This window comes from Chelonia mydas, chromosome 2 (genome assembly GCF_015237465.2).
Source record: "Chelonia mydas isolate rCheMyd1 chromosome 2, rCheMyd1.pri.v2, whole genome shotgun sequence".
Classification (NCBI taxonomy): Eukaryota; Metazoa; Chordata; order Testudines; family Cheloniidae; genus Chelonia; species Chelonia mydas.
The window spans coordinates 252467619-252491185 of record NC_057850.1 but is presented as its reverse complement, the minus strand read 5'-3'; the positions used below and the strand labels follow the sequence as shown (position 1 = coordinate 252491185).

At 46.4% G+C, this 23567-nt stretch overlaps 1 protein-coding gene across 1 annotated transcript in view; it reads left to right on the top strand.

Annotated features, from left to right (window-relative positions):
* The window catches only part of LOC102936837 (vasoactive intestinal polypeptide receptor 1), a 42750-nt gene that overhangs the window by 14779 nt on the left and 4404 nt on the right, over nt 1–23567 (top strand). The window contains exons 3-12 of the mRNA XM_037891207.2: nt 2994–3101; nt 7009–7118; nt 10164–10261; nt 11437–11569; nt 12410–12563; nt 13941–14001; nt 17330–17402; nt 18831–18922; nt 20163–20292; nt 22236–22277. Coding sequence (XP_037747135.1) covers nt 2994–3101; nt 7009–7118; nt 10164–10261; nt 11437–11569; nt 12410–12563; nt 13941–14001; nt 17330–17402; nt 18831–18922; nt 20163–20292; nt 22236–22277 — 1001 coding nt within the window. The remainder of the gene's footprint in view (nt 1–2993; nt 3102–7008; nt 7119–10163; nt 10262–11436; nt 11570–12409; nt 12564–13940; nt 14002–17329; nt 17403–18830; nt 18923–20162; nt 20293–22235; nt 22278–23567) is intronic.

The following is a 23567-nucleotide window of genomic DNA, read 5'->3' as shown; positions in this document are numbered from 1 at the left end:
GTAAGCCGGTCCGGGCAGCTACGGAGTACCGGTAAGGAAAGGTGCAGCAGCGTACCGGCAAATAAGTGGAGCATTCAGTACTGGCTTACTTTCCCCTCTTTTGGCTACATAACAAACAGTTTAAACTCAGAGCTAATAAAAGCTTGGAAAGGGACAACTCACTGTCACATTTGTTTGTTGTTTCTCTCCCTCTCCTTCTCCAGCCAGGCTGCGGAAGGCAGGTAGGCGCCGCGCTTTCCCCCGCCTGGCACTCATTAGCAGCTGCAGCGGCTCCCTTCTAGCTTGCAGGGGGACTGGCTGAGGGAGACGCCTGCCCAGGACGACTGCCACCTGCATAAAAACAGTTTAAAACTCAGATGTTCCCTCCGCGGTTCAGACCGCGGGATTAGGGGCCAATTCTGGCATCCTTGTTAATTTCACTCACCGTTGTTGGGTAGCGGGTGGTGACCAAGGCAGGGGCAGTTCTTTTCTGGCCCCTGGATGAGGCGATCTCCAATAGTATAATACACAAAAAATACAACCAAAATCAGGAACCATTTCCAAGTTCAAATCTAACACCCCAACAATGGTGAGTGAAATTAACAAGGATGTCAGAAATGGCCCCTTAACCCGCGGGCTGAACCGCGGAGTGAACAGCTGAGTTTAAACTGTTCCTAAGCAGGAAGGCCAGTCCCCCTTCTCCCTGCTACAAGATAGAGGGGAGCCACTGCAGCCCCTGCTGAGTGCCAGGTTAGGGGAGGGGAAGCACGGAGCCTAGCCGCGTCGGCAGCCTGGCTGAAGGAGGAGGGAGGACAAGGAGAAAAATGTGACAGTGAGTTTTCACTTTTTTCAGGCTTATTCCAATATTAAAGTTTTATTACAGACAGTACTGGTAGGAGTAGGAGTAGCTTTATTTTCTATATCTAAGTCATGCAGTGGGAGGGATCCATGAAGTATGTAGGAGAGGTGGGTTGCTTGCGTTTGGACTGCACCGGTAAGAAATGTAACTTACTTTCACCCCTGGCCCCGCCCGTTCCACCTGAGGCCCTGCCCCTGCCGGGGGAGGGCAGAGTGGGCCCCGTACTGGTAAGAGCTATATTTTACTTTCACCCCTGCTCTTATGTCCATTTTCTCAAAAAAAGAAAAGATACAGATGAGATGAAAAATGTATGTGAGATACTGTGTCCATGACTGTAAAATAGAAAAACAACGTCCTGCTAAATTTGTGGAACTGCATGGGATTTAGCACAACCATGTGTCATGCTGCCTAGAGTGGCTCATGACTGTAAGTGCCAAACTTACAGCAGACTGTTAAAAAGTAGGACAGAGATCCCAAATTGGTTGTGTGTTCTAGAATTAGATTTCACCAGTAGCAAGTGTGAACTCCTAAAGCACTAATATAGTCTTACCATGGAGTCACAGACAGTCCCCTTAAGCAATCTAGTCTATTTTGCCACCCAGGCAAGCTGGACTTAGTGATAGATGGTTGGTATACACCAAAGATCACAAAATATTCTAGTTACTCCCAGTCCCAAAGGACCAGTCACTTACCCCAGATCAATTTGTACCTTAGATCTCCCACCAAAGACAATATTTGTAGCCAATTCTATGGTAAACTATCTAAGGATTTATTAACTAAGAAAATAAACGAGTTATTACCATGTTAAAGCAGGCAAGCATATATTCACAACTGAGGTACACTCTATGGTTTTACAAGGTGACAGAGTTGCAGGAATCTGTCAGCTCCAAATTTCTTTTACGGCTAACCCAGTTTAATCTATGCTTCTCTTTAGTAGCTCTCACGGGAGAGGCCAGACAGCAAAAGAAATGAAAAAAATTTCTTGTCAGAGATTTTTATTTCCTTCTTCCAAAATGTAAGCTGATGGGATGAGCCCTTTTGCACATAGTCTCTTCATGGGTGTAAGGAGGTAATTAACAAAGTCTTTGTATTGTGATGTCCCACAATGGCCCATTTAGTTTTGATAGGCCTTCTTGTTGTGCAGGAGATGGTCCCTTCTGACTGGGTTCACAGTTTCAGAGCAAACATTTTTTTCAGTTACAGGCAAAAATGTAAATATTTCCTTATAGCAGGTGTGATACAGCGTGGCCAGAAGGCAGCCCGCAAGTGATATAGGAGAGATATGTAAGTCCCAGGATGAGGAGAAGCCTTATTCCCTGTAGAGGGAAGAAAGGTTTCTATAGATTAATTAAGAGCACCTGAAGCCAATTAGAGCACCTGACGCTAGTTACCTGATAAAACCCCCTGTTTCAATCAGCCAGGGGAAGGAGTTGGAGCAGAGAGCAGTTTGGAGGAGTTGAAGTAGAGGAGAGTTTGGAGAAGTGCCGTGGCTGGCTAGAAGACCAAGACCCTAGGTAACGAGACACCTGGCTTGTGCAGAGAGAGAGGGCAGGAAGCCCCACAAGCTGAAGAGCAGGAGAGGGAAGTAGCCCAGGGGAAGGAAGCACTAGTTCAAGTGGTTTCCTACTATCCCTAGGGCCCCTGGGCTGGGACCCGGAGTAGAGGGCAGGCCCGGGTCCCTCCCTCTCCACTACCCTTCTCTGGGTTACTAGTGGGACAGTAAATTCCCTAGTTCAGGGGCAGGAAACTGTGCCCTGAACACCCACCCTCCCCCCCAAGAAGAGGAAGTGTAGGACCCATCATAATGGTACCGGCAATTTGCCACACAGGTGATAAAGAAAGAATAAGTGAGATGAATGCATATAGCAATTTACAAGCATTTCATAAAGTCTGAACACTAAAGACATTGTTATAAGCCCAATACCCCTCTTAACCAGTTACTAACACACTCCTAAAGCCTTGGCAAGAGCTGGCACCTGGTCTGCCAGCATCACACCACGTAATTGTGAATCTGGGCTAAGTAAGAACAGCAGCTGAGTCTTGCACTTGGTCCACTGATAAAGACACAGGCAATCTTTCCGTAAGCGATTGCAAGACTTTTGAAATGCCTCATTCTGCAGGTGTCTCTTTAATTTCAGACTCTCTTTCTTTCCAGGATGCCCAGGGGATTGGGATGGACTGAGTTGCTGGCCCAAAGCCACTTTTGGAGAAGTGGTAAAAGTTGCATGTCCCGGTTTCTTTGAAGAAATCACCAACGTACACGGCAAGAATGCTTTTTCCTATTATTAACATTCCTAGCCATTTAAAAATATGCATAATGGCTGAGATACTAAGACATTCAACATTCATGCAAGATCTAGGGCCCTGGGCTGGAGCAAGTGAGGGGGACCCGGCACCAGAACTGTGGCCCTGCCCCCCACTTCTGCCTGCGACCCCACCCTTGTTCCACCCATGGTCCCCCTCCGTTCCACCCCTTCCCCTGCAGAGCCTTCCTCATTCTGCCCATGGCCCCGCCCCCATTCCGCCCCTTCCCCTGAAGCCCCGCCCCCAATCACTCCTTTCTGTGCCAGCACCGAGACTGGAGCACTGTGGCACCGAGACTGGAGAAGCTTTGCTCTGGGGCTACGATGGAGGGAGATTTTTCTGGGGTCCCCAAATTGGCTGGGGCCCCTGGGCCTGAGCCCCATTGGCATATGCAGTAATCTGCCACTACTATCAGGGCTTGAGATTACTGGTGTCAGGAAGAATTCTTTTTCAGGGTTACATACATTCATTAGGCACGTTTTTGGAGTGGGTTTCTCTAATGCAGTGCTTCTCAAGCTATCTGATGCGGCGGGCCGGCAAACTTTTTTTCCAATGTGCGTGGAGACTGGCAGCCGATGGCTCGAGGACCGGCACCAGTCCACGGACCACCACTTTGAGTAGCACTGCTCTAATGTATCCTACATGCAGCAGTGTCCATGACCAGATAATGGACTGGATGAACCATTGATCTTTCAGTACCTGAATACCTCCACTTGACAGCTATGCCTTCACAATCCCTTTGCCCATTCTGATCTGGTCTGATCACAGCCATTTGCCAAGAGATGGAATGAAGTCAGTAGAGAGTGATTTTTGCAATCATCCAGGGAATGCACTGGTCCTTGCAGTGGTATTGAAAGTAGTAGAAACTACATGCACAAATACAAAGGACATATTTAGCCCTTATGGATAGTAGCTTAGAAAAAATAAAACTCTTCCTAATTTTGCCCATTTTAGCAGCCCAAAATTTGGAAAACAGAAGCACTTCCCAGCATGAATATGCTGTAGATTAGAATTGCATTTGAAAAGGGTGTGTTTGAATTTGGTGTGGAAAATAAAAGGCCCTGAGCACCCGTACCTAAAGGAATAGTCTCTTTTGAAAGAATCCCGTAGCCAGTGGATGCAGTCTGAAAGTTGATAAAGTTATAATTAGAGCTGGTGGAAACTAAGAATTTGTGTTCTATGGGAAATTCTGACCTTTCAAATTTAAATTTTGTTCCAAATTGGAACAAAAAAAGAATTATTGAAATTTCTCACAAAACTAAATTTATGGGGGGAAAAATAATTTCGGGTCATTTCAAATGTTCCATTTTGATACAAGTGAACTGTTTCATTCACATTTTGACTTTTTATATTTGCTGTTATCATTAATAATTTAAAATAAGAAATTCCAAATGAAAAGTCATTTTGCAACAGAAAATTGATATGGCCCATTCCAATAAGACTGAAATGCTTCTTTTTGGTGTTTTTTTTCCGCCCTTAAAAGAAATTTCATCAACATTGACAAATTCCTGCAGTAAGTACCCACGTGGACGAAATGGCATTTTTCAACAGCGAAACATCCACTGAAAAAAGATTGGCCAGCTCTAGCAGTAATCCCTCTCACCATTTCAAAACAAAAGCAAAACGCTGTGACAGTCAGTGGGGAGTATCTTGCTAAAATAGTGGCATCATTTGTATCACTGGAAGGATGGGAGCCCAAATGTCAGAACCCAGACAACTTTTTCTATCCTACCGTAACTGAGAGGAAGGATGGTCTTGCGGTGGGGTCCTTTGAGTCAGGATTCCTGGTTTCTGTTCCCGATTTTGCTGCAGATCCTCTGTGACCTTGGGCAAGTTACTGAGGACTCTGCTAACATAAAGAACGAGGAGTACTTGTGGCACCTTAGAGACTAACAAATTTAGTCTCTAAGTTGCCACAAGTACTCCTCGTTCTTTTTGCTGTTACAGACTAACACAGCTACCACTCTGAAATCTGCTAAAAATAGTCCCCTTCAAACTGAACTACATTAAACGTGAACTAGGAACCTTTTAGTTAGTGCCCACAACATCCATATGGAGGATTTATAGTGTAGCACTTTGGTGCACCCAGTTATTCACACCCGGGGCAATGTAGACATAGCCTTAATTTCTTCATCTATAAAATGCGGATAATAATACTACCCTACCTTCCTGAAGTGCTGAGAGGCTTACGTCTTTCTGGCTTGGAAGTGATTGGAAATTATATGTGCTTTGGGATCCTTGGGTAAAAGATATTACAGACATTCAGAGTATTGTTACTAATGCTATCAAGTGGGTATGCAGTGCTGTAGCCGTGTTGGTCCCACCTTGTGTGTCTAATCAACTGAGTAGTCATATGTCTCAAGAACCAAACTGGTTCTTAAAGGCATGCTTTGGATGCAGGACTTAGGTGCCTCTGTATACAAATTGAGCTCATAGTATGTAATTCCTGTATAAACCTGGAAGCTGCTTTGTTACTTCCCCGTTCATTCAGTGATGAGCTGCCAAAATCTTAACAACCGGTTCCCTCCTCAACCCACGAGGGGGTCGTGGCCCGCCCCCGCGTCCCGGGACTCCTGCCCCATCCAATCCCCTGCGTTCCTTGACGCCCCCGCGCCCCGGGACTCCTGCCCCATCCACCCCTCTCCCCTGTCCCCTGACTGCCCCCAGAACCGGGCAGGAGGGTCTCGTGGGCCACTGTAGTGGGTGCCCACCCCCCCCTGCCCCTAAGAGCCAGAGGGACCTGCCGGGGGGCGAGGTGGGGAGTCCGGGGGGTGCTTACCTGGGGTGGCTCCCAGGAAGCATCTGGCAGGTCCCTCTGGCTCCTAGGGACGGGGGAGTGAAGCTAGAGGGGGAGCAGGGGGAGCGGCCGCTCCCCCCACTGATCACATCAAAAGTGGCGCCTTAGGCTCCGACTCCGTGGGTGCTCCGGGGCTGGAGCCCCCACAGGGAAAATTTGGTGGGTGCAGAGCACCCACCAGCAGCTCCCCACCCCACCCCGCGACCGGCCCCAGCTCACCTCTGCTCCGCTCTGCCTCCTCCCCTGAACGCACTGCCCCGCTCTGCTTCTCCGCCCCCCGCCCGGGGTTCCCGCGAATCAGCTGTTTGGCGGGAAGCCGGGAGGGGGGGTGGGGGGCTGAGAAGCAAGCGGCGGCTTCGTGCTCAGGCCCAGGGAGGTGGAGGTGAGCTGGGGCGGGGAGCAGTTCCCCCGCACGCCCCCCGGGTTACCTGCTGCAGCGCGGTAGGCCCTCCTTGCGCCCCCCAGCCCCAGCTCACCTCCGCTCCACCTCCTTGGGCCTGAGCGCAAAGCTGCCGCTTGCTTCTCAGCCCCCCTGGCTTCCCGTGCGAACAGCTGATTCGCGGGAAGCCGGGGGTGGGAGGCGGGGCAGAGAAGCAGATCGGGGCAGAATGGAGGTGAGCTGGGGCTGGGGGCAGGGCGGGAAGCTGCCGCTGGGTGCTCTGAACCCACCAAATTTTCCCCTTGGGTGCTCCAGCCCTGGAGCACCCACAGAGTCAGCGCCTAAGGCGCCACTTTTGGCCAGTTGTTAAATTTAGAAGCCCTTTTAGAACCGGTTGTCACAACTGGTTCTAAAAGGGCTTCTAAATTTAACAACCGGTTCCAGCGAACCGGTGCAAACTGGTTCCAGTTCACCACTGTGTTCATTTGAATATTTGTCTCAGCCTTTCACAAGGTAGATAGCTAAAGTAGCTTTCATTCTGTATAGCCAAACTTGCTAAAAGCAGTTAGCACATCCAGAAGTATCGATAAGTAAGAAAATAGATCTGAGGATTTGGGCACTAAGAATAAGCTGTTTCTTGTCAGTGCTAAACCACATGGGTCATTTGCTGATGTGTTTCACTGTTTTCAGGTTTTCTGCAAAGAAACTGTACGCAAGAAGCATCTTGGTCAGAACCGTACCCACCGTACTCCATTGCCTGCGGATTCGATGAAGGTTCCAGTAAAGGCCCTGAAGATCAGGTCAGTATTGGGTTGGAGATGCACCTAGGAGGAGCAAACCCAGAACTGCCCCCATGAAAACACCCTGAGGAATGCTGAATATACATAAGCCAGATTCTCTCCTTTGATTGACTGTACTGTCCAGCTGAGACTTTCCTGGGTACTCCACAAGGCCAGTGGAGCTGGCCCCTCCAGCACCCCAACCCAACCCCAGCATAGGTGGGGGTATCAGGGACAAGAAGGAACTAGGGCTAGAGGGAGATTGCACTCCGGTGGTTCTCAGCTGTCATATGGCCTCTTGGTCTAAATGACATCAGGGCTGGATCTGACACAATGCAGGGTGGAGAATTGGGGAGCCAGTTATGGACCCCTCATCCTGCACTGAATGGATCTTGACATAGAAGAGTCTGTCCTGCTGTGTCCAGTATCTATCTGTGTGGAGAAGAGAGCCTGCTGCCTAACCCTTTGCTTCTATGGGGAACATTGCATACAGTGAAAGGGGAAGAGTCATCTTCACCGTTCCTTTTAAATTAGGGTTCCAGAGACTTGTGTTCATCAGCCTTCTCTGAAGATAGAAAGGATGGTCCAGTGGTTAGGGTACGTGGGAGACCTAGGCTCAAGTCATTACTCTGCCCATGTGGCTTTGAGCAAGTAGCTTGGCCTCTCTGTGTCTCAGTTCCCCATCTGTAAAACGGGGACTCAAAAGCACTGCCCTACCTCACATGGTGTTGTGAGGTTAAATCCATCAAAGATGATGAGGTACTCAGCTCCTGTGGTAACTGGGGAGGGGGTCAGATAAATACCAGGGACCGTGTATAAAACACACTGTGGGAGAGCTAGTGGGTAGTGTTTTCTCTGCATACTCAGAACCTGAGTACCCTTTTCACCCTCACCTGTTTGGACTCTGCTGCTTACCGTGCTTCTATCAGCTACCCCAGAAGAGGAAAGAGCCTTTGACCCACCCGCCTGCACAGTTGAACAAGTCTCCTGCTTTCCACCTTTGTGTAGCATGTTGCATAGAAAATATTACAGTGATTTCACCAAATGCCAGGATGATTCTTCAATGAGCAGGTTTCTTGCCAATGTTTCTGAATTTAAAATTGACTGTCTCAGCCTAGAGTTGCTGGCATCTTCTAAGCCTTTTGATAAACAAGGTTAGGGTTAGAACAATGTGGCACTTGCATCGGCCCTGAGGAAATTTGACTGACCAGCAACAAACTAAGGATTTTGGTTCCTTATGATTTGGAATAATCAGGTGGCCCTGTAGTGAAACTGAAAACAATTTGCAGAGGCAAAGCTCAATGATGCTTCCTGTTTTTCTCAGGATACATCAATATGCGACATGTCAAAATGCACTTAGCGGTGTTAAAGGGTAATATCAGAGAGGCAATGTCACTTGGGGCCCTCTGCACTGCAATCAGAGGTGTGGCTGCAGCACATTTGGACCAATCGGAGCTAGTGCTGATCTAGCTAGCTTGAATAACAATAGCAGTGAAGCCAGGACAGCACGGGCTGTACAAGTCCACCCAGGACCCTGGTTATATTCTTGAGCGGCTAGTCCGTGCAGCCACGGCTTCACTGCTATTGATATTCAAGCTAGCTGGAGCAAAGCTAGCTTAGGTATGTCGATGCATGTTGCAGTCACACCTCTTATTAGGTTGAGTTTGAAAGTAGGAATTAAGGACTCTGTGTCAGAGCTCAGGAAATAACTCCATTAACACACCATGTGATGTTGGGTCAGTCTCTTAGCTCCATAATCATAGAGAATCATAGAATATCTGGGTTGGAAGGGACCTCAGGAGATCATCTAGTCCAACCCCCCGCTCAAAGCAGGACCAATCCCCAATTTTTGCCCCAGATCCCTCAATGGCCCCCTCAAGGATTGAACTCACAACCCTGGGTTTAGCAGGCCAATGCTCAAACCACTGAGCTGTCCCTCCCAAATGTTTCAGTTTCCTCATCTGTTACTTTTTGCTTAGCTGTACCTACTCACTAGAGGCGTGATCCATAGCCCATTCTAGTACATTAGACACCCATTAGTTCTGATGGGCCTTGCATCTGGTCCTGAAACAATTAGTTAGTCACAGAATTTGCAAGGTGCTGAACACTTGTGACATGCTGAGTGACTACACCTCCCAGCAGCTTCAATGAGAGTTGGCAAAGCTCAGCACCTTGAACCATCAAACCTTCACTGAGGATTTGGGATAGGCCACAGCTAGGCACGTTTATCCAAATGCTCCCAAACATTGGTGCTTCAAATAAATGAAGCCCAGCTGCCAGACACCCCTGGTTTTATGTCATAGATATAAAACCTGAACCGCAAGGGTTTGTAAAACCAAGACACATCTTAACAATACTTAGCTATTAGAGTGAATTGAGCCTTTCCAGTAGCTTCAGGGGGCTTTGGATCGGGCTCATTTAGCACATTTATACACATCAAAGTCCTTTGCATGGGGCGGGGGGAGGGGTATGAGTCACTGTTAGAGGTGGTCAGAAAATAAGGGGAGTGTTCTGCAGAAAAAATTGACTTTTTGTCAAAACATTGAAAATTTTCTGCCAAAATCTGAAATTTTTCTGGTATTGGTTGAAAGCTTTTTTGGGTGTGGAATGGAAAAAAATCAAAACGTTCCTGGTAAAATAGACACTTCACAAGAAAATGCGTTTAATCAAAAACCCAGTTTTCTGCTGAAAACCCATTTCAAAGGAAAGTTTTCAAGAAGCCCAAACCATTATCTGCATATTTCAGATGGGGAAACTGAGGCACAGGGAGGGCCAATGCCTTGCCCAAGGTCACGCAGAAGATCAGTTGCAGAGCCAACACTAGAACTCAAGTCTCCCAAGTCCCAGTCTAGAGCCCCTCTCCACTATAAAGCACGTTGGAGATTGTAAAGTATAATTTATATTCTGTGGCTGAGGTGGCTGGGAACAGCAGTGGTGTCAGCACCGAAAGAAAACGCTGCTTCTTTTGCAACTATTTACCAAAGGAAATCATGCCTTAGTCAAATGGGCACACTGGGATGAATGCTGCACATCCATCTATATTTTTGTCTTTTCTTCCTCTCATAGAAATCATATTATTCTGCATTTTGGCATGTCTACACCACTGGCTATGCGACATCTCTGACTTCACTCATTACAGCTCTCGTTATCTTTGCCATCTTCAGGTAAATGCTTGCAGCGGCTTTTGAGGTATTTGAAGTCCCTATTCAGCTTCATCCTAATTCTCATCTCTGTGACTTGCAACTCCAGTGGTTTTATTTTCCAGTTTTTGCATTCTATCACAGACACAATATTTCCATCCACGGTAACCTATTCTCCATCACTTGTGGTGTGATATTTCCCTGCAGACTTTAAAACATAAGACCTGACTGTGTACCCTCTCACTATTCCTCCTGGAGGGTTTTTTTTTAATGGGACTATGGCTTGTGTCAATGCATGATGGCCTCACAGTTCACATAGGGCAACTACTTTCCCCATGCTTAGCAAGGACGTTCTCTCCATAAACTCCCCTCAGATGTGCCTGTACCATCCATTACAGATTATAGGAGCTATGCACAGAGATCGAGGGAAAATAACCTGCACATTCAAAAAGGAATTAAATAAATTCATGGAGGATAGTACCATCAATGACTATTTGCCAAGATGGTCAAGGATGCAACCCCATGCTCTGGGTTTCCCTAAACCTCTGACTTCCAGGTGGTAGGACTGGACAACAGGGGATGGATCACTTTGATAATTGCCATGTTCTGTTCATTCCCTCTGACGCATCTGGCATTGGCCACTGTCGGAAGACAGGATACTGGGCTAGGTGGACCATTGGTCTGACCCAGTATGGCCATTCTGGTGATCCTATTTGTGCTGAGTTTGGATGATAGGGGACAGAACCTTTTGATTTTAGGCCACTAGTACAAATCCAGCCCTGGGCGGTAATCAATGGAAATCATTACTATTTAGCATCAACACAGTGACCTGTGCAATAAGAGGCCAGTCCAACATCCACTGGAGTCAAAAGGGGTGTCTCTCCAATGAGCATTGAATCAAATCACAAATTGTCCAAGCCTGTTTTCCAGTGGATAGGCATAAAACCACCACCACAACTGTCACATTCCATAGTAATAGTGGTAGGGGCCCAGGAACAAAGAGAATGAGCTAAGCTATTGCCTTGCTTCTAGAGATGGCTTCTCTAGCTCAAGGCTGAGACTTTGCTGGGGCACGACAGGGAAAGCATGCCCTGCTGTACTTGTTTTGACTTTCTGAGTGATGTCTGAATGATTTTTAGATGGGGTAAACTGAAGTTTCTCTTTAAAGAATGATTTCCCTTTTTATTTTCTCATTTCAGAAAATTCCACTGTACACGGAATTACATCCACATGCACCTTTTTGTCTCTTTCATCCTCAGAGCCTCTGCTGTTTTCATTAAAGATGCTGTTTTGTTTGCTGATGAAAATATGGACCACTGCTTAATGTCAACGGTACCAATCTTTTCTTCTCTGTCACTATGTTTGATTTTACTGGTTAATCCTTGTTACAGAGGTAACACTGAGATTTCCTGATTCTGTCCTGTATTTTGGTTTTATGGGTCTGAGATCATCATACTTTAGGTGCTGTTATGTTTATGGCATGCACACAGACAAATTAGAGTATTTATGTTTTTATCTTTCTCGAGGGTTGCAATGTAGCACTACTTTATTGAATAGAATTTAAACCATTAACACACAAAATCCCCAAAACACAGAAAGAGAAAACAGGATGCTCCCTAAAACAGAGAGGCACAGCTCACCTCACTTTACTTCAGGCTGTCTGTCTTCAGACTCATTCTGGTAGGCCCAGATCCCATGCTTTCCTACAAGGATCCCTAGCCTGCAAGCAGGATCAGGAACCACCCCCACCCCCGAAAAAAAACCCTCTTACAGTGAGAGCTTGCAATTCCAACTTGGCCTGCAATACACCAAAGTAGCAAATCGCATCAGACGCAGAAAGAAATACCAAGGGCCAAATTCAACTCTGGTGTACGAGAGCACAACTCTGTCAACTTCAGCAGAGTTTCATCCGCTTACATGAGTAAGGATTTTGGCCCACAATGGAGGCCCAAATGTTCACTTTCAGACAACTGTACACCACTCACTAGAATTGTATAATCTATGGGTGTAACCCAAACCCCGTTAATGTCAATGATAAATCTATTGAGTTCAAGAGGCTGTGTACGTGCATATTTCTCTTGGTTCAGATTTTCCCAGCTTTTTCCCAGGACCTTTAAGATGACTGACTTCAGAGACTGCAGCTAATATTCTCCTTTCCCTGTGTGTCTCCAGGTTGCATGTAAGGTTGCAGTCGCATTCTTTCAGTTCAGCATTTTAGCCAACTTCTTCTGGCTCCTGGTAGAAGGGATGTACTTGCAAACACTGCTGCTGTTGACATTTGTTTCTGATAAACAGTACGTGTGGTGGTTCATTTTGGTTGGCTGGGGTTAGTACACTCTCATGTTTTCTCCCTTTGCTTGTGTATGTGCCTTCTTGCAGTTATGTCTAAAGCTCTGAAAAACATTTGCCATGAGATGCATTTTCGATGAGCGTTGACAATTCACGAGGTTCAATGCAACTGCAGTATTTTATTTATTTTTGTTAAAATAGTCCTGGGTGGACATTTTGTCACTTTCTAGACACCCCATGAAGTATCTGGTGGTGTGAGTGTAATGCACTCGGCAGTGTGGCCGTACAGGTCTGGGAAACTGGAACTCGTGCGTTCTAGTCTGATCTTTGCCTTAAGAATACTTTGGACTAAGATAAAACTTCACCTGCATTATTTTCATCAGGTTACAGAATGCCCCCAGGAGGTAGATAAATGTAATTGTCCTCACTGCACACATGGGGTGACTGGGGCTCTGCCTATCAGGTTGCATGAAGCACCCAAAATTAGTGGACACTTCTGAAATTTTTGCCCAAAAGTTGAAATCCAGGGCCCATTGAAATCAGTAGGATTTTTGCCACTGACTCCACCGAAGAGAGCATTTCACATTAGGGGTCTAACACGGGGCACCCAAAGTCTAAGGCGCTGGTCACGAAGTGGTAGATTGTGATCGACTGGTCAATCCTGGAGCCTCTGACAGTTGATCGCGATCTCCAACCACTAAAAGTTCGGCAGTGCAGCGGGACTAAGGCAGGCTCCCTCCCAGCCCTGGCCCCACGCCACTCCTGGAAGTGGCCAGCATGCCCCTGCAGGCTTTGGGGGTGGTCAGGGATCTCAGTGTGCTGCTCCTGCCTGCAAGCACTGTCCCTGCAGTGCCCATTGGCCGGGAACAGGGAACTGCAGCCAATGGGAGCTATGGGGGTGGTGCCTACAGGGAGGGGCAGTGCACTGAGTCACATTTCCCCCCCGTGCCACCAGGGGCATGCTGGCTGATTGCCAGAGTGACATGGGGCCAGGGAAGGCAGGGAGCCTGCCTTAGCCCCACTGTGCCGCCACATGGGAGCCGCCCGGCAGGAGCCCTCATCCCTTCTACACCCCAGCCCTGAGCCCCCTCTCAGAGCCAGCACCATGCACCCCCTCCTGCACCCCAACCTCCTGCCCCAGGCTCATCCTAGAGCCCCCTCCCACATTCTGAACCCCTCGGCCCTAGCCCAGAGCCTGCACCCCCTCCCACACCCCAACCCCCTGGCCCAGCCCGGTGAAAGTGAGTGAGGGTGGGAGAGAGTGAGCGATGGAGAGGGGGGGATGGAGTGAGCGGAGGACGGGGCCTTGGGGAAAGGAGTGGGGCCTCAGGGAAGGGGCGGGGTAGATCCTGGGTTGCACTTAAATTCAAAAAGTGATCTTGTGCCATGTTGTGTTCTACGTTGACTCTTCTAGGAGCTCCCAGTGCTGTGATGTCTGCTTGGATCCTAACCCGAATCTACAGACAGAATACAGGGTGAGCCAGAATCATAGTGCGGCTGGGCATTGCGTTTGGCACAGTAAATGTGATTCATCAAGAAGGGAGATTTAAAAAATAACCAAAGCTTTTAACCATAAGAATTTTTATTTCTGATCTTTAAAATTCAGAAATAGCTCTCGAAACGACTTCCTCATTTGCCTATCTCCCAATTTACATCTGACTGCAGCAACAGTGTTGCCAGCTCAGGATTTCATCAAAAGTCTCGCGATTTTGAGTTATTTTTCTTAAAGCTCCAGCTGCTGCAATCATGATATTGCAGGAGAACCTTGGCTTTTGTTTTAAAATATGTGTCTATCCTTCATGGTTGCCAGAAAAACTTGATAATGTGAAGCAAGTGCACGCTGCAGCCAGAAGGCAAATAAAAAGAACCAAACACTTATTATTTTTCCAGAAGTCGTGGGGGTTTTAAGCCAATCACATGATTGGTGGGGACTGGACTCAGTTTTTGAACATCTAGGGTTGGCAATACTGTACGTGTGAACTCTTGCATTTGAATGATTATGCCGTGTATTGAACTGTCTTACCTCTGGCATTCATCTCCTCTGTCTTTTCACACAATCTCACCACTCTTGGGGCAAGAGTCTTATACTCTGAAGCTCCTTCCATCTGGAACAGCCTTTCTCTATCTCATCAACTTTCTACCTAGTCCTTGTATCAAACAGTGCAAGCTTCCCTATAGCACCTGACTAGTAGGCTTCAAGTCTGGTTTACTATTATTGGGAGTGAAAGTGTTGTTCCATTTTCATCTCCATTCAATCCTTGGTTTGACCACAAAGCCTCTCAACCTGAGAACACGGGTGGGGGCAATATATCACAGATGCTTGGTTACTAGGAGCTGAACTTTAATCTTCCAATTCACTTCACACAGGCCCCAAGATAGGAACAACATCTACTCCTTCCTAACCTGGGAAAGATGCAGACCAATGACCTAAAGGTGAATGGCTGTCTGGCCCACTGCCACTCACCTGGCCTATGCAGTCTGCCTTGCTCCATTCATGTTAATTTATGGTACCCAAATTTATCAATAGCAAAATACCCCATCATTTTAGTTTGTGTAAATGGTGAGGGGATGTCAGTCCTCCACCTTCTCATGGCACATGCTCCTCTTATGTAGCCTCTAAGGTATAAGGGTGAATTCAATGTCCTTCCTTTCCCTGGATCTCCTCATGTGGAAAGACTGCAAGACAAGCAGACAAATTACTGTGATCCTGCAGTTATTCCAGGAGCAAAAATTCCTTTCATTTCAGTGGCAGAACCAAATCTGGAAAGACTGTACTAATCTTTGTTTGATGATAAAAGGGGTTCAGGGAAGGGTGATAAGAATGATCAAGGGCCTGGAAAAACTCCCCTCTGAAGAAAGATTGAAAAGATTGGGATTTTTTACCTTACAAAGGAGATTAATAAAACAGGACCTAAAGTATATAAAATACCAACTACTCTAGAGAAAGTGGATTGGGAGCGTCTCTTGTCCCTGTCTCATATGCAAGAACAAGAAGACCCTAAATGAAATTAAAAGGTAGCAATTTCAAAACCAATACAAGGAAATATTTATTACACCCTGTGTAATTAGACTCTGGAACTCACTGCCACAGTATGTCATCGATGCCAAGAACTTAGCAGGCTTCAAAGAGGGTTTGAACATTTATGTGGATAATACGAATATCCAGATTTATGATCATTATTGCTGACAGAAATGCCTTGATTGGCATTAAACCTCATGCATCAGGGCTTAAGCCAATCTCTACCTATTAGAGATCAGGAAAGACCTAATACAGTATGTGTCGACACTTACAGTGGGGCGTAGAGTACAAACACCACACTCCCAGCCAGCACGCGTGTAGATGGTGAGAGATAGCTTAGCTGAGTAGAGTACCACAGAGTACCCTACATGCCTGAACCCCCAGGGTATAGACCCTACGTAGGCTCTCTTCACATCCAAGCAATGCCTCCCATAGCTGTTTTTGGCAGTGGAGTGTCCTGCTGCCTCTCCACTGCCCAGGGCCTTTCCCCATTGCAGCAAGAGGCCTCTGCAGCAGGGAGAGCAGCAGGGAAAGGCTCAGGCAGCGGGGCCCGAAAACGTTATGTGCTTGCACTCTACATGCTGCCAGAAGTGTCGCCATAGACCAAGGGGACCGGTTATCTCAGATCTTCCTATCATTAACTTCGTGCACCTTCCTTTGATGCAGCTACTGCTGGCCACTGTCGGAGACAGGATGCTGGACCAGATGGACACTGGGTCGGACTCAGTCTGTCCGTTCCTATGTTCATTGTAGAGTACCTAAACCACCGGAGAACATAAAATCCAACCTGGATACATTTGCCTTCATCCCTGTGCCCACACTCTGCTAGCTGTTAACACCACCGCACTTGCACCTTTTAGATGAAGGCTCCATTTTGGCTGCTGCTCACCTGCCCGAGACTGTGCCGGGTTCCAGTCAAAAGCTCTAAAGTGGAAGCATCAGGACCTCAGTGCCTGGACTCTGCTGAGCAGCCCGGAAGCCATGGCGAAGAAGTGAGGAGTGCTTTGGATTTACTGCAGCTGAATCCAGCCTCTCTTCTTTGCCCTGAAATATAGCTCCACACAGCAGGGGAGAGAGAGTCTTAATGAGCAGCCTGCAATCAGGATAATGTCCCCTTCCTTGTTTCACTTTGGCTATGTCGACATTTACAGCGGTGCGCAGTGTGCAGCCACGGCATGTCCCCCTAGCACGGATAGAAACAGCAGAGTAGATGGAGTGGCACAGTTTAAGTGGGTAGAGAAAAGACATGCCAGATCCTTAGTGTATGTACCCTACATGGCTCTCCACACCCCAAGCAGTGCTTCCCACATATACACTCCTATTTTTACAGTGTGGTGTCCCGTGGCCAGAGCCTTTCCCCACCGTAGTGAAAGGCTCTGGGAGCAGGAAAAGGTTCTGGCAAGGAGGAGAGAGCAGGGAAAGTATCTGGCAGCAGGGCTCTGGCCTTTCCCCATGGCCTCTCCGCTGCCAGAGCCTTTCACTGCTGCATAAAGCTACACACTGCAGTGTGAACGTAGCCTGTTTTTCACTGCAGTCTGTAGCCACATGTACCCTAAACACTACCACCAGTGTAGACAAGGCCTTTGCCTCAAGTTGGATAAGCCTTCTTTGAATTAGGCTATAGAGCAACCTTCTTGGGAGTGAAAATCTGGACGAACTTTTGGGAGATGCTTTTAAATTGCTAACAGCAAGAGTTAACGACAGCCATTTTTCTGTACCAAGACTTGAGTCTTTTAATATTCAGCACAAACCAGACCAGGTAATTATTTAGTTTCCTGTTTCAGATGCTGGGATGATGATGATGAGAATACAGCAGTGTTATGGATCATCAAGGGACCCATACTGCTATCTGTATTAGTGAGTTTTGCCTTTGATCTGTTGAATCCTTTGAAGAACTGAAAGCTAAGCACATATCTCTTTTCAGTAAGACAGGCATACAGTGCCGCATACTGCATTTAATTTGTTTTTAATTTTAGGAAGCTGGAAATTGTTGCATAACACTTGCTATATTGTGAGTGGAAGAGAGACAAGCAGCAGTGAAAGGCATGAAAATTACAAATGAAGGGCAGCATGTCGCCCTGGGACATGTGTATTGAACACCATTTCAGCCAATGTAAGCTATATGTGTGCAGCCAAGGCTGGCAATAGTGCAAGATCACACACAGGTGATACAAGGCTAATTACTCAGAGTCTAATGCCAGGAACATGCCTAAATAAGGACACTCCTGCATCGTCTATGCATGATCATTGCACATTTGCAAGTACAGGAAAATTTAGCCTTAAAGGCTCATTACATCGAGTAACGTGTAAGATCATCTATTTTGTGTCACTTACTCATGTGTCTGACCACAGAATCCATCTCCAAAATGTGAAGATGTACTTAGATTGAGAACTCTTTGGCGCACGGGGTGTCTTTTTGTTCTGTGTTTGTACAGAGTCTAGCACAACAGGGTCCTGTCCATGACTGAGGCTCCTAGGAGCTACCACAATACAAATACGTAATAATAACGGGCTTGTGAGATGCCTGTACCTAGTCATTTCTCTTTCCCCTGTTTTTATTCTTCTGTTTTCTCTCCAAACCAGTGAACAATATTGCCCCTCTCCCCAGGATCTCCTCAGTCTTTTCTCCAACTTCATGCCAGTGCGCTTTGCACTTGAGCCGTTAGGATGTATGTTTAGGAAAAATTTGGCCATTGTATATGCAAGCAGGATTCTTGCTGACTTAAATTGTGTTGCAAGATCTGTTTTGTGGAACGTTATAGAAATGTGAATCGGTCAAATTTTTCAAACATGGGTGCCTAAAGATTAGCACCTACATCCATCATTAGGCATAACAAAAAATTGGTCTGATTTTCAGGGTCTGAGCAAGTAAACCTCCTATTCAAAGTCATTGTGGAAGCACATCATAATTGAAAATCAGATCATGTTTACATAGGGTGACCAGAGGTCCCGATTTTATAGGGACAGTCCCGATTTTTGGGTCTTTTTCTTATATAGGCTCCTATTACCTCCCCACCCCCGTCCCGATTTTTCACATTTGCTGTCTGGTCACCCTATGTTTACTTAGGTGCCTAAATAAGGATTTGAGGGTGTCACCTTAGGCATCTAAGATAGAAAATGTTGCCCTTATTATTTATTTGACTGTGTACAGATTGAGAACCAGATATTCAGTTGGCATAAATTGGCATAGCTGCTTTGATGTGGATGGATCTACATTGATTTGCACCCATTGAAGATATGGCTCAGTCTCCTAGGAAGCTTAGAAACCCCTTTTTCTCTTTGCAGATGAACTTTATTATATTTGTCAACGTGATCAGAATTCTGGTGCAGAAATTACAATCTCCAGAGGTCAGCGGCAGCCATTCTAGTCATTTTGTGTAAGTGACGATACGTTTTTTGTATTGGTTTCAGAGTAACAGCCGTGTTAGTCTGTATTCGCAAAAAGAAAAGGAGTACTTGTGGCACCTTAAATTGGTTAGTCTCTAAGGTGCCACAAGTACTCCTTTTCTTTTTTTGTATTATCTCCCATTGGATCTGGTTTAAGATATTGTTTCCTGGGGGTGTCCCCCTGTGGCCTCTTTCTCAATAGTGGGGAAAGTAACTCCCAGAACAAAAAAACAAAGTCGAGTTGCCACCTTGTTTCTAAGGTATGAGCCGGTAGAAATCTGCCCTCTTTTTCTAGAGGCCCCAATATAAAGTCCTCTCTATGCTAGTCCACCAGCTAGGCCCAACTGAAAGCCCTGCACCTAACAAATTGTAATCAAGTTCACACACTCTTAGGCTGCCACACAATTGGCCCCTCCTCTCTTCCTCACCGTTCTTATTTTATGCACATCAGCTATGGCCTGTAGTTGAATGAACTCCAGATGCATCTGGTTCCCAGCTGTTTAACTCCTCCCATTCTGGTTCCATGCCCTTCCTGAGAGACTCAGCCCCGCCAGCCTCTGTAATGGTCTCTTAGAAACCCTCAGGGGACTAGTTGGCTCATGGCTTTGGTACGGCTGGAGAAATTTCAATACTAGATTGCCAGTCCAATTCAGCCCCAAAAGCATGTTTGATTATCTATGTGAAAAGAGTTGGTGGCCTGCATCCATTTCAAAATGGACAGGTGGCTCCATCAGAAGAACCGCCATCATGAGTAGCACAGACTAGCATCCATGCCCGCTGACACAGGAGAGAGAAAAAAGATTGCAAAGGCATAGAGAATGAACGACCCCATCGCCATTAGACACGTTGGCTTTGCCTGATCTGTAGATAAATTGAGGATTTAGGTCTTGTCTACATGGCGCAGCCTTGGGCACTCCGGCAATGTGATTTCTAAAGCACACCAATGGGTTGCGCATTAATTGGTCCGTCTGAATCCTGATGGTGCACACTAAAAGTTCCCTCCTGCACTTTAACTATTAAACACCAGCAGGGTCTACACAGACCAATTAATGTGCAGCATATTAGTGTGCTTTAGAAATCCCCTCTCCCCTCCCTCCATAGTGTGCATTGCTATGCCATGCGCACACGCCCTCAGTCTCCGTTCTGTTAGTTTCCCACCTTCCATTAAATTCATTGAAATGTTGTCAAGTGTGTCACGTTTGTGTTTTTTTTTTTTTTTTCATTTTCCAGGAGACTAGCTAAATCCACACTGCTCCTGATCCCACTCTTTGGAGTGCACTATATCGTGTTTGCGTTTTGCCCAGAAAGCACTGGATTGGAAGCTAGACTTTATATTGAGCTGGGCTTGGGCTCCTTTCAGGTATAATAAACAAAGACAGAATTAATAACTGTCCCAACCTTGCCCAATCCAGGGAGGGTGACTAAGTGTCTTACCTGGGGTCTCATGAAGCCTGGGGTGTCGATCAGAATGAGCTGCCTGACATTCAATCCAGATAAAACAGCAGTGATGAGAGTAGATTAGGAGAAATAACATCACTCTCTCCTTCCATTGCTAGTGCACCCACCGTTCACTATTTGAATTCTTAGTCTGTGGGTCCGGTTAGACCAGCAACTGCTGTTACGTGATGAAGTAGCAGTTATGGCCAGGACCACTTTCTCGATCTTCTCATGGCCAGAAGAGTATTGCTCTTCTTTTGGATGTAGACCTTGCTGCTTTCATCCATGCCTCTGTCACTTTGAGATTAGATGACTGCAGTGCACACCCGGTGATGCTACACTTTAAGTATGTTCAGAAGCTTTAAACTGGACTGGGATATGAACTGCCCATGCAGTGAACATTACACCAGTGCTCCATGTTCTGCATGGCTACCTGTTGGCTTTGAGACAGAATTTTAAGGTGTTGCTTTTGACCCAGGTACACTTAAATTACCTGGGACCTGCCTATTTGAGAAACTACCTCTCTTGTGCCATATTGCTGGGGTTGCAATGAGTCACGGTGCACTAGCTGGCACTCTCTGGCTCTTGGCAGGGTTTTCTCCCTGGAATGATCATCCTCTCTTGATCAGAAATAGCCTGAATCTCTTAATGTTCTGGGCAATCTGCCAGGCACTTGCGGGGCAGGGGAGCAGAAGGAGATCGGGCATGAGACAGGCTCTCTGCCGTGCTCTATCATGGCTGGATTTTGTTACATGGTTAGTCTGACAGTGGTGTTTCCTTTTATTGCACAGTTTTGTAGGCAAACTGAAATGTTGTCAGGATACACGGGGCTATGGAGAGGCACCTCCTTGGCTTTAGAAATAGAAAGAAATACACCAGAACTGTAATTTTCAAAACTGTCTAAGTCACTTGGGAGCACAAGTCCCATTGAAAGCCATTGCTAAGTCATTTAGGAACTGTTGAAATTCCACCCTAAAGAAATATTTTCCACAAACAGTGTCTATAAGGGAAACTGAAGTTTTCATAGCTTACTATTTTTCAGCCTCTTTTGAATCAAATTATAGACACAGGCTGGGCACAGGTACTTACTGGTAAACTTGCAGCCCAAAGGAGAAAGCATGGGGTGGAAATTTTGAATTTAGCTGTCCTTATCCCATGGCGTGTCTACTCCAGATGCTCTCTATGATAGGCACCAGGGAGGAACCAGGGGTCAGGGTACATACAGTCTGTTTGTTACAGAAAGATATTTTTAGGCTTCCGGGAGAACATTTAGGGATGTATAAGCAGAAGCAATTGTCTGTTCTCTTTTGGAAAATATCACACTCAAGTACTTAAAACGCACTTTCATTACATAGCTGTGATTACATGACAGGTTTCTGATGATCTCACTGATGACAGTCTTTGCCATATTTATAAAGATGCTGTCAAAACTCTGCTGTATAATTATAGCCTTATAATTCACTGCTACATATTTTTAAAAAAACCTTGGCCTGCCTAGGATTTCATGCCAAAACAGGGCTAGAACTCAGAGCCGCCTGCTCTAAAAAACACAGACCCCTGCTGCTTGAGCTAAAGGAGAATTCTGGTTAACTGCTCGCAGTATAGGGCTCCTCACATACACGTGAGCAGTTCTGATTATATCCATTAGAGGTAAGTGGTGCACATATGCAATGTCAGGGCCATGACAGTGTTTAGTCTGAATATGAAAGCCATATAAATACTGATTGGAAAAATTATGTTGTTGTGTGTCCTAATCAAAGTATTAATTAGGCTGACGTCACTCTACAATTATCTGTGCTCCAAGGCCTGCTGTGCGGAAGTTCATCTTTTTTAGAAATAACCTTTTTTTTCCCCTTAATTTCCTAGGGCTTTGTTGTCGCCCTTCTATATTGCTTCTTAAATGGAGAGGTAAGTAGCAAGACATGCGATTGCATAAGACCTTTGAAACTCAGGGGCTTCCATTGTTTTCGTTGTGTTCCAATTTCCAGAATAGGCCATCGCGCTTTACTTTGATCGGCTCCTGAAAGCATGAAATAGCCTTATGTGTCTTCCTGCCTGTGTCTCTCTACTATATCTAAATACGTGTAATTCTGGTCTGCACAACATCAGCCTTGAACTAGTGGCCCCTTGACAAGTGTCAGGGATTCCCCTGTCATGAGAAATTGTGTTCAGTTAGTGTCTCTAGACACATCTCGGACCTCTGTTCAGCTTTTATTTCCTCTCGCAGGCTCTTTTCTTCTCCAGGGCAGCCTGTGTGGTTCCAGATACTCTTGTTCAATCTTATGCTTCATGTTCTTTGATTATTGCTAAGACTCTTGGCTACATTTTCCAAGATACATCATAAAGTGCCATCTGTTTTAAAAAGTGGCGGTTTCCCAAGGGAAGGTGTGGGGATTTTTTATACTAGATATTTGCTTTATGGAGCTTGCAGTGCGAATGGCCAGATCTTACCTGAATTTGTCCCATAAAAAGAGTATTAAAAAGCCAACTAAGGCATAAGCAAATGTGGATGTTTCGGGTGGGATTTTCGAAAGCACCGAAGTAACTTGCGAGCACGGGTCCTGTGGACTTCCAAAGTGATGGGTGTTCCTGAGTCACAAAGGTACACGGCACCTAGTTGCCTCTTTAGGCACCTAAGTCCAACATTTAGGCACCACTGCCATTCTCAAAACTGCCACTCAGTTGTCACTTAAGCCTGCAGGTGCCTTAAATTCCCGCTGGTGGGCATGTGCAAAGTTGCCAAAGCCCTGATGTCACAGCTAATGAGCTACTTGGAGCCCCCTCTCAATCCTCGCATGATTCTCAAACTGGGCGTTGCCTTGCCTGTGCCCCCAGAGGAGCCTGATTGCAGGGGCATAGAGTTTAAGGCCACAAGGGACCTCTCCTCATCTAGTCTGACCTTCTGTATATGACAGGCCACTTAGGCCCTGCACACTAAACCCAGTACCCAAAGTGAGACCAAAGTGTGACAGCCCACAGGCAGAGAACAGGAGGGACCGAGGTGCACCAGTACTCAAGGCCCCCACAATAGCAGGGAAATGACTGAGAGATATACCCAGATAATCCTGGCAAGTGACCTGCCTCAACATGCTGCAGAGACAGGCGAACCGCGCCCCCCTCCCCAAGATTACTGCCAGTCTGACCGAGGGGGAAAATTCCTTCCTGACCCCTGCTGGTAGCTGGCTGAAATCCTGAAGC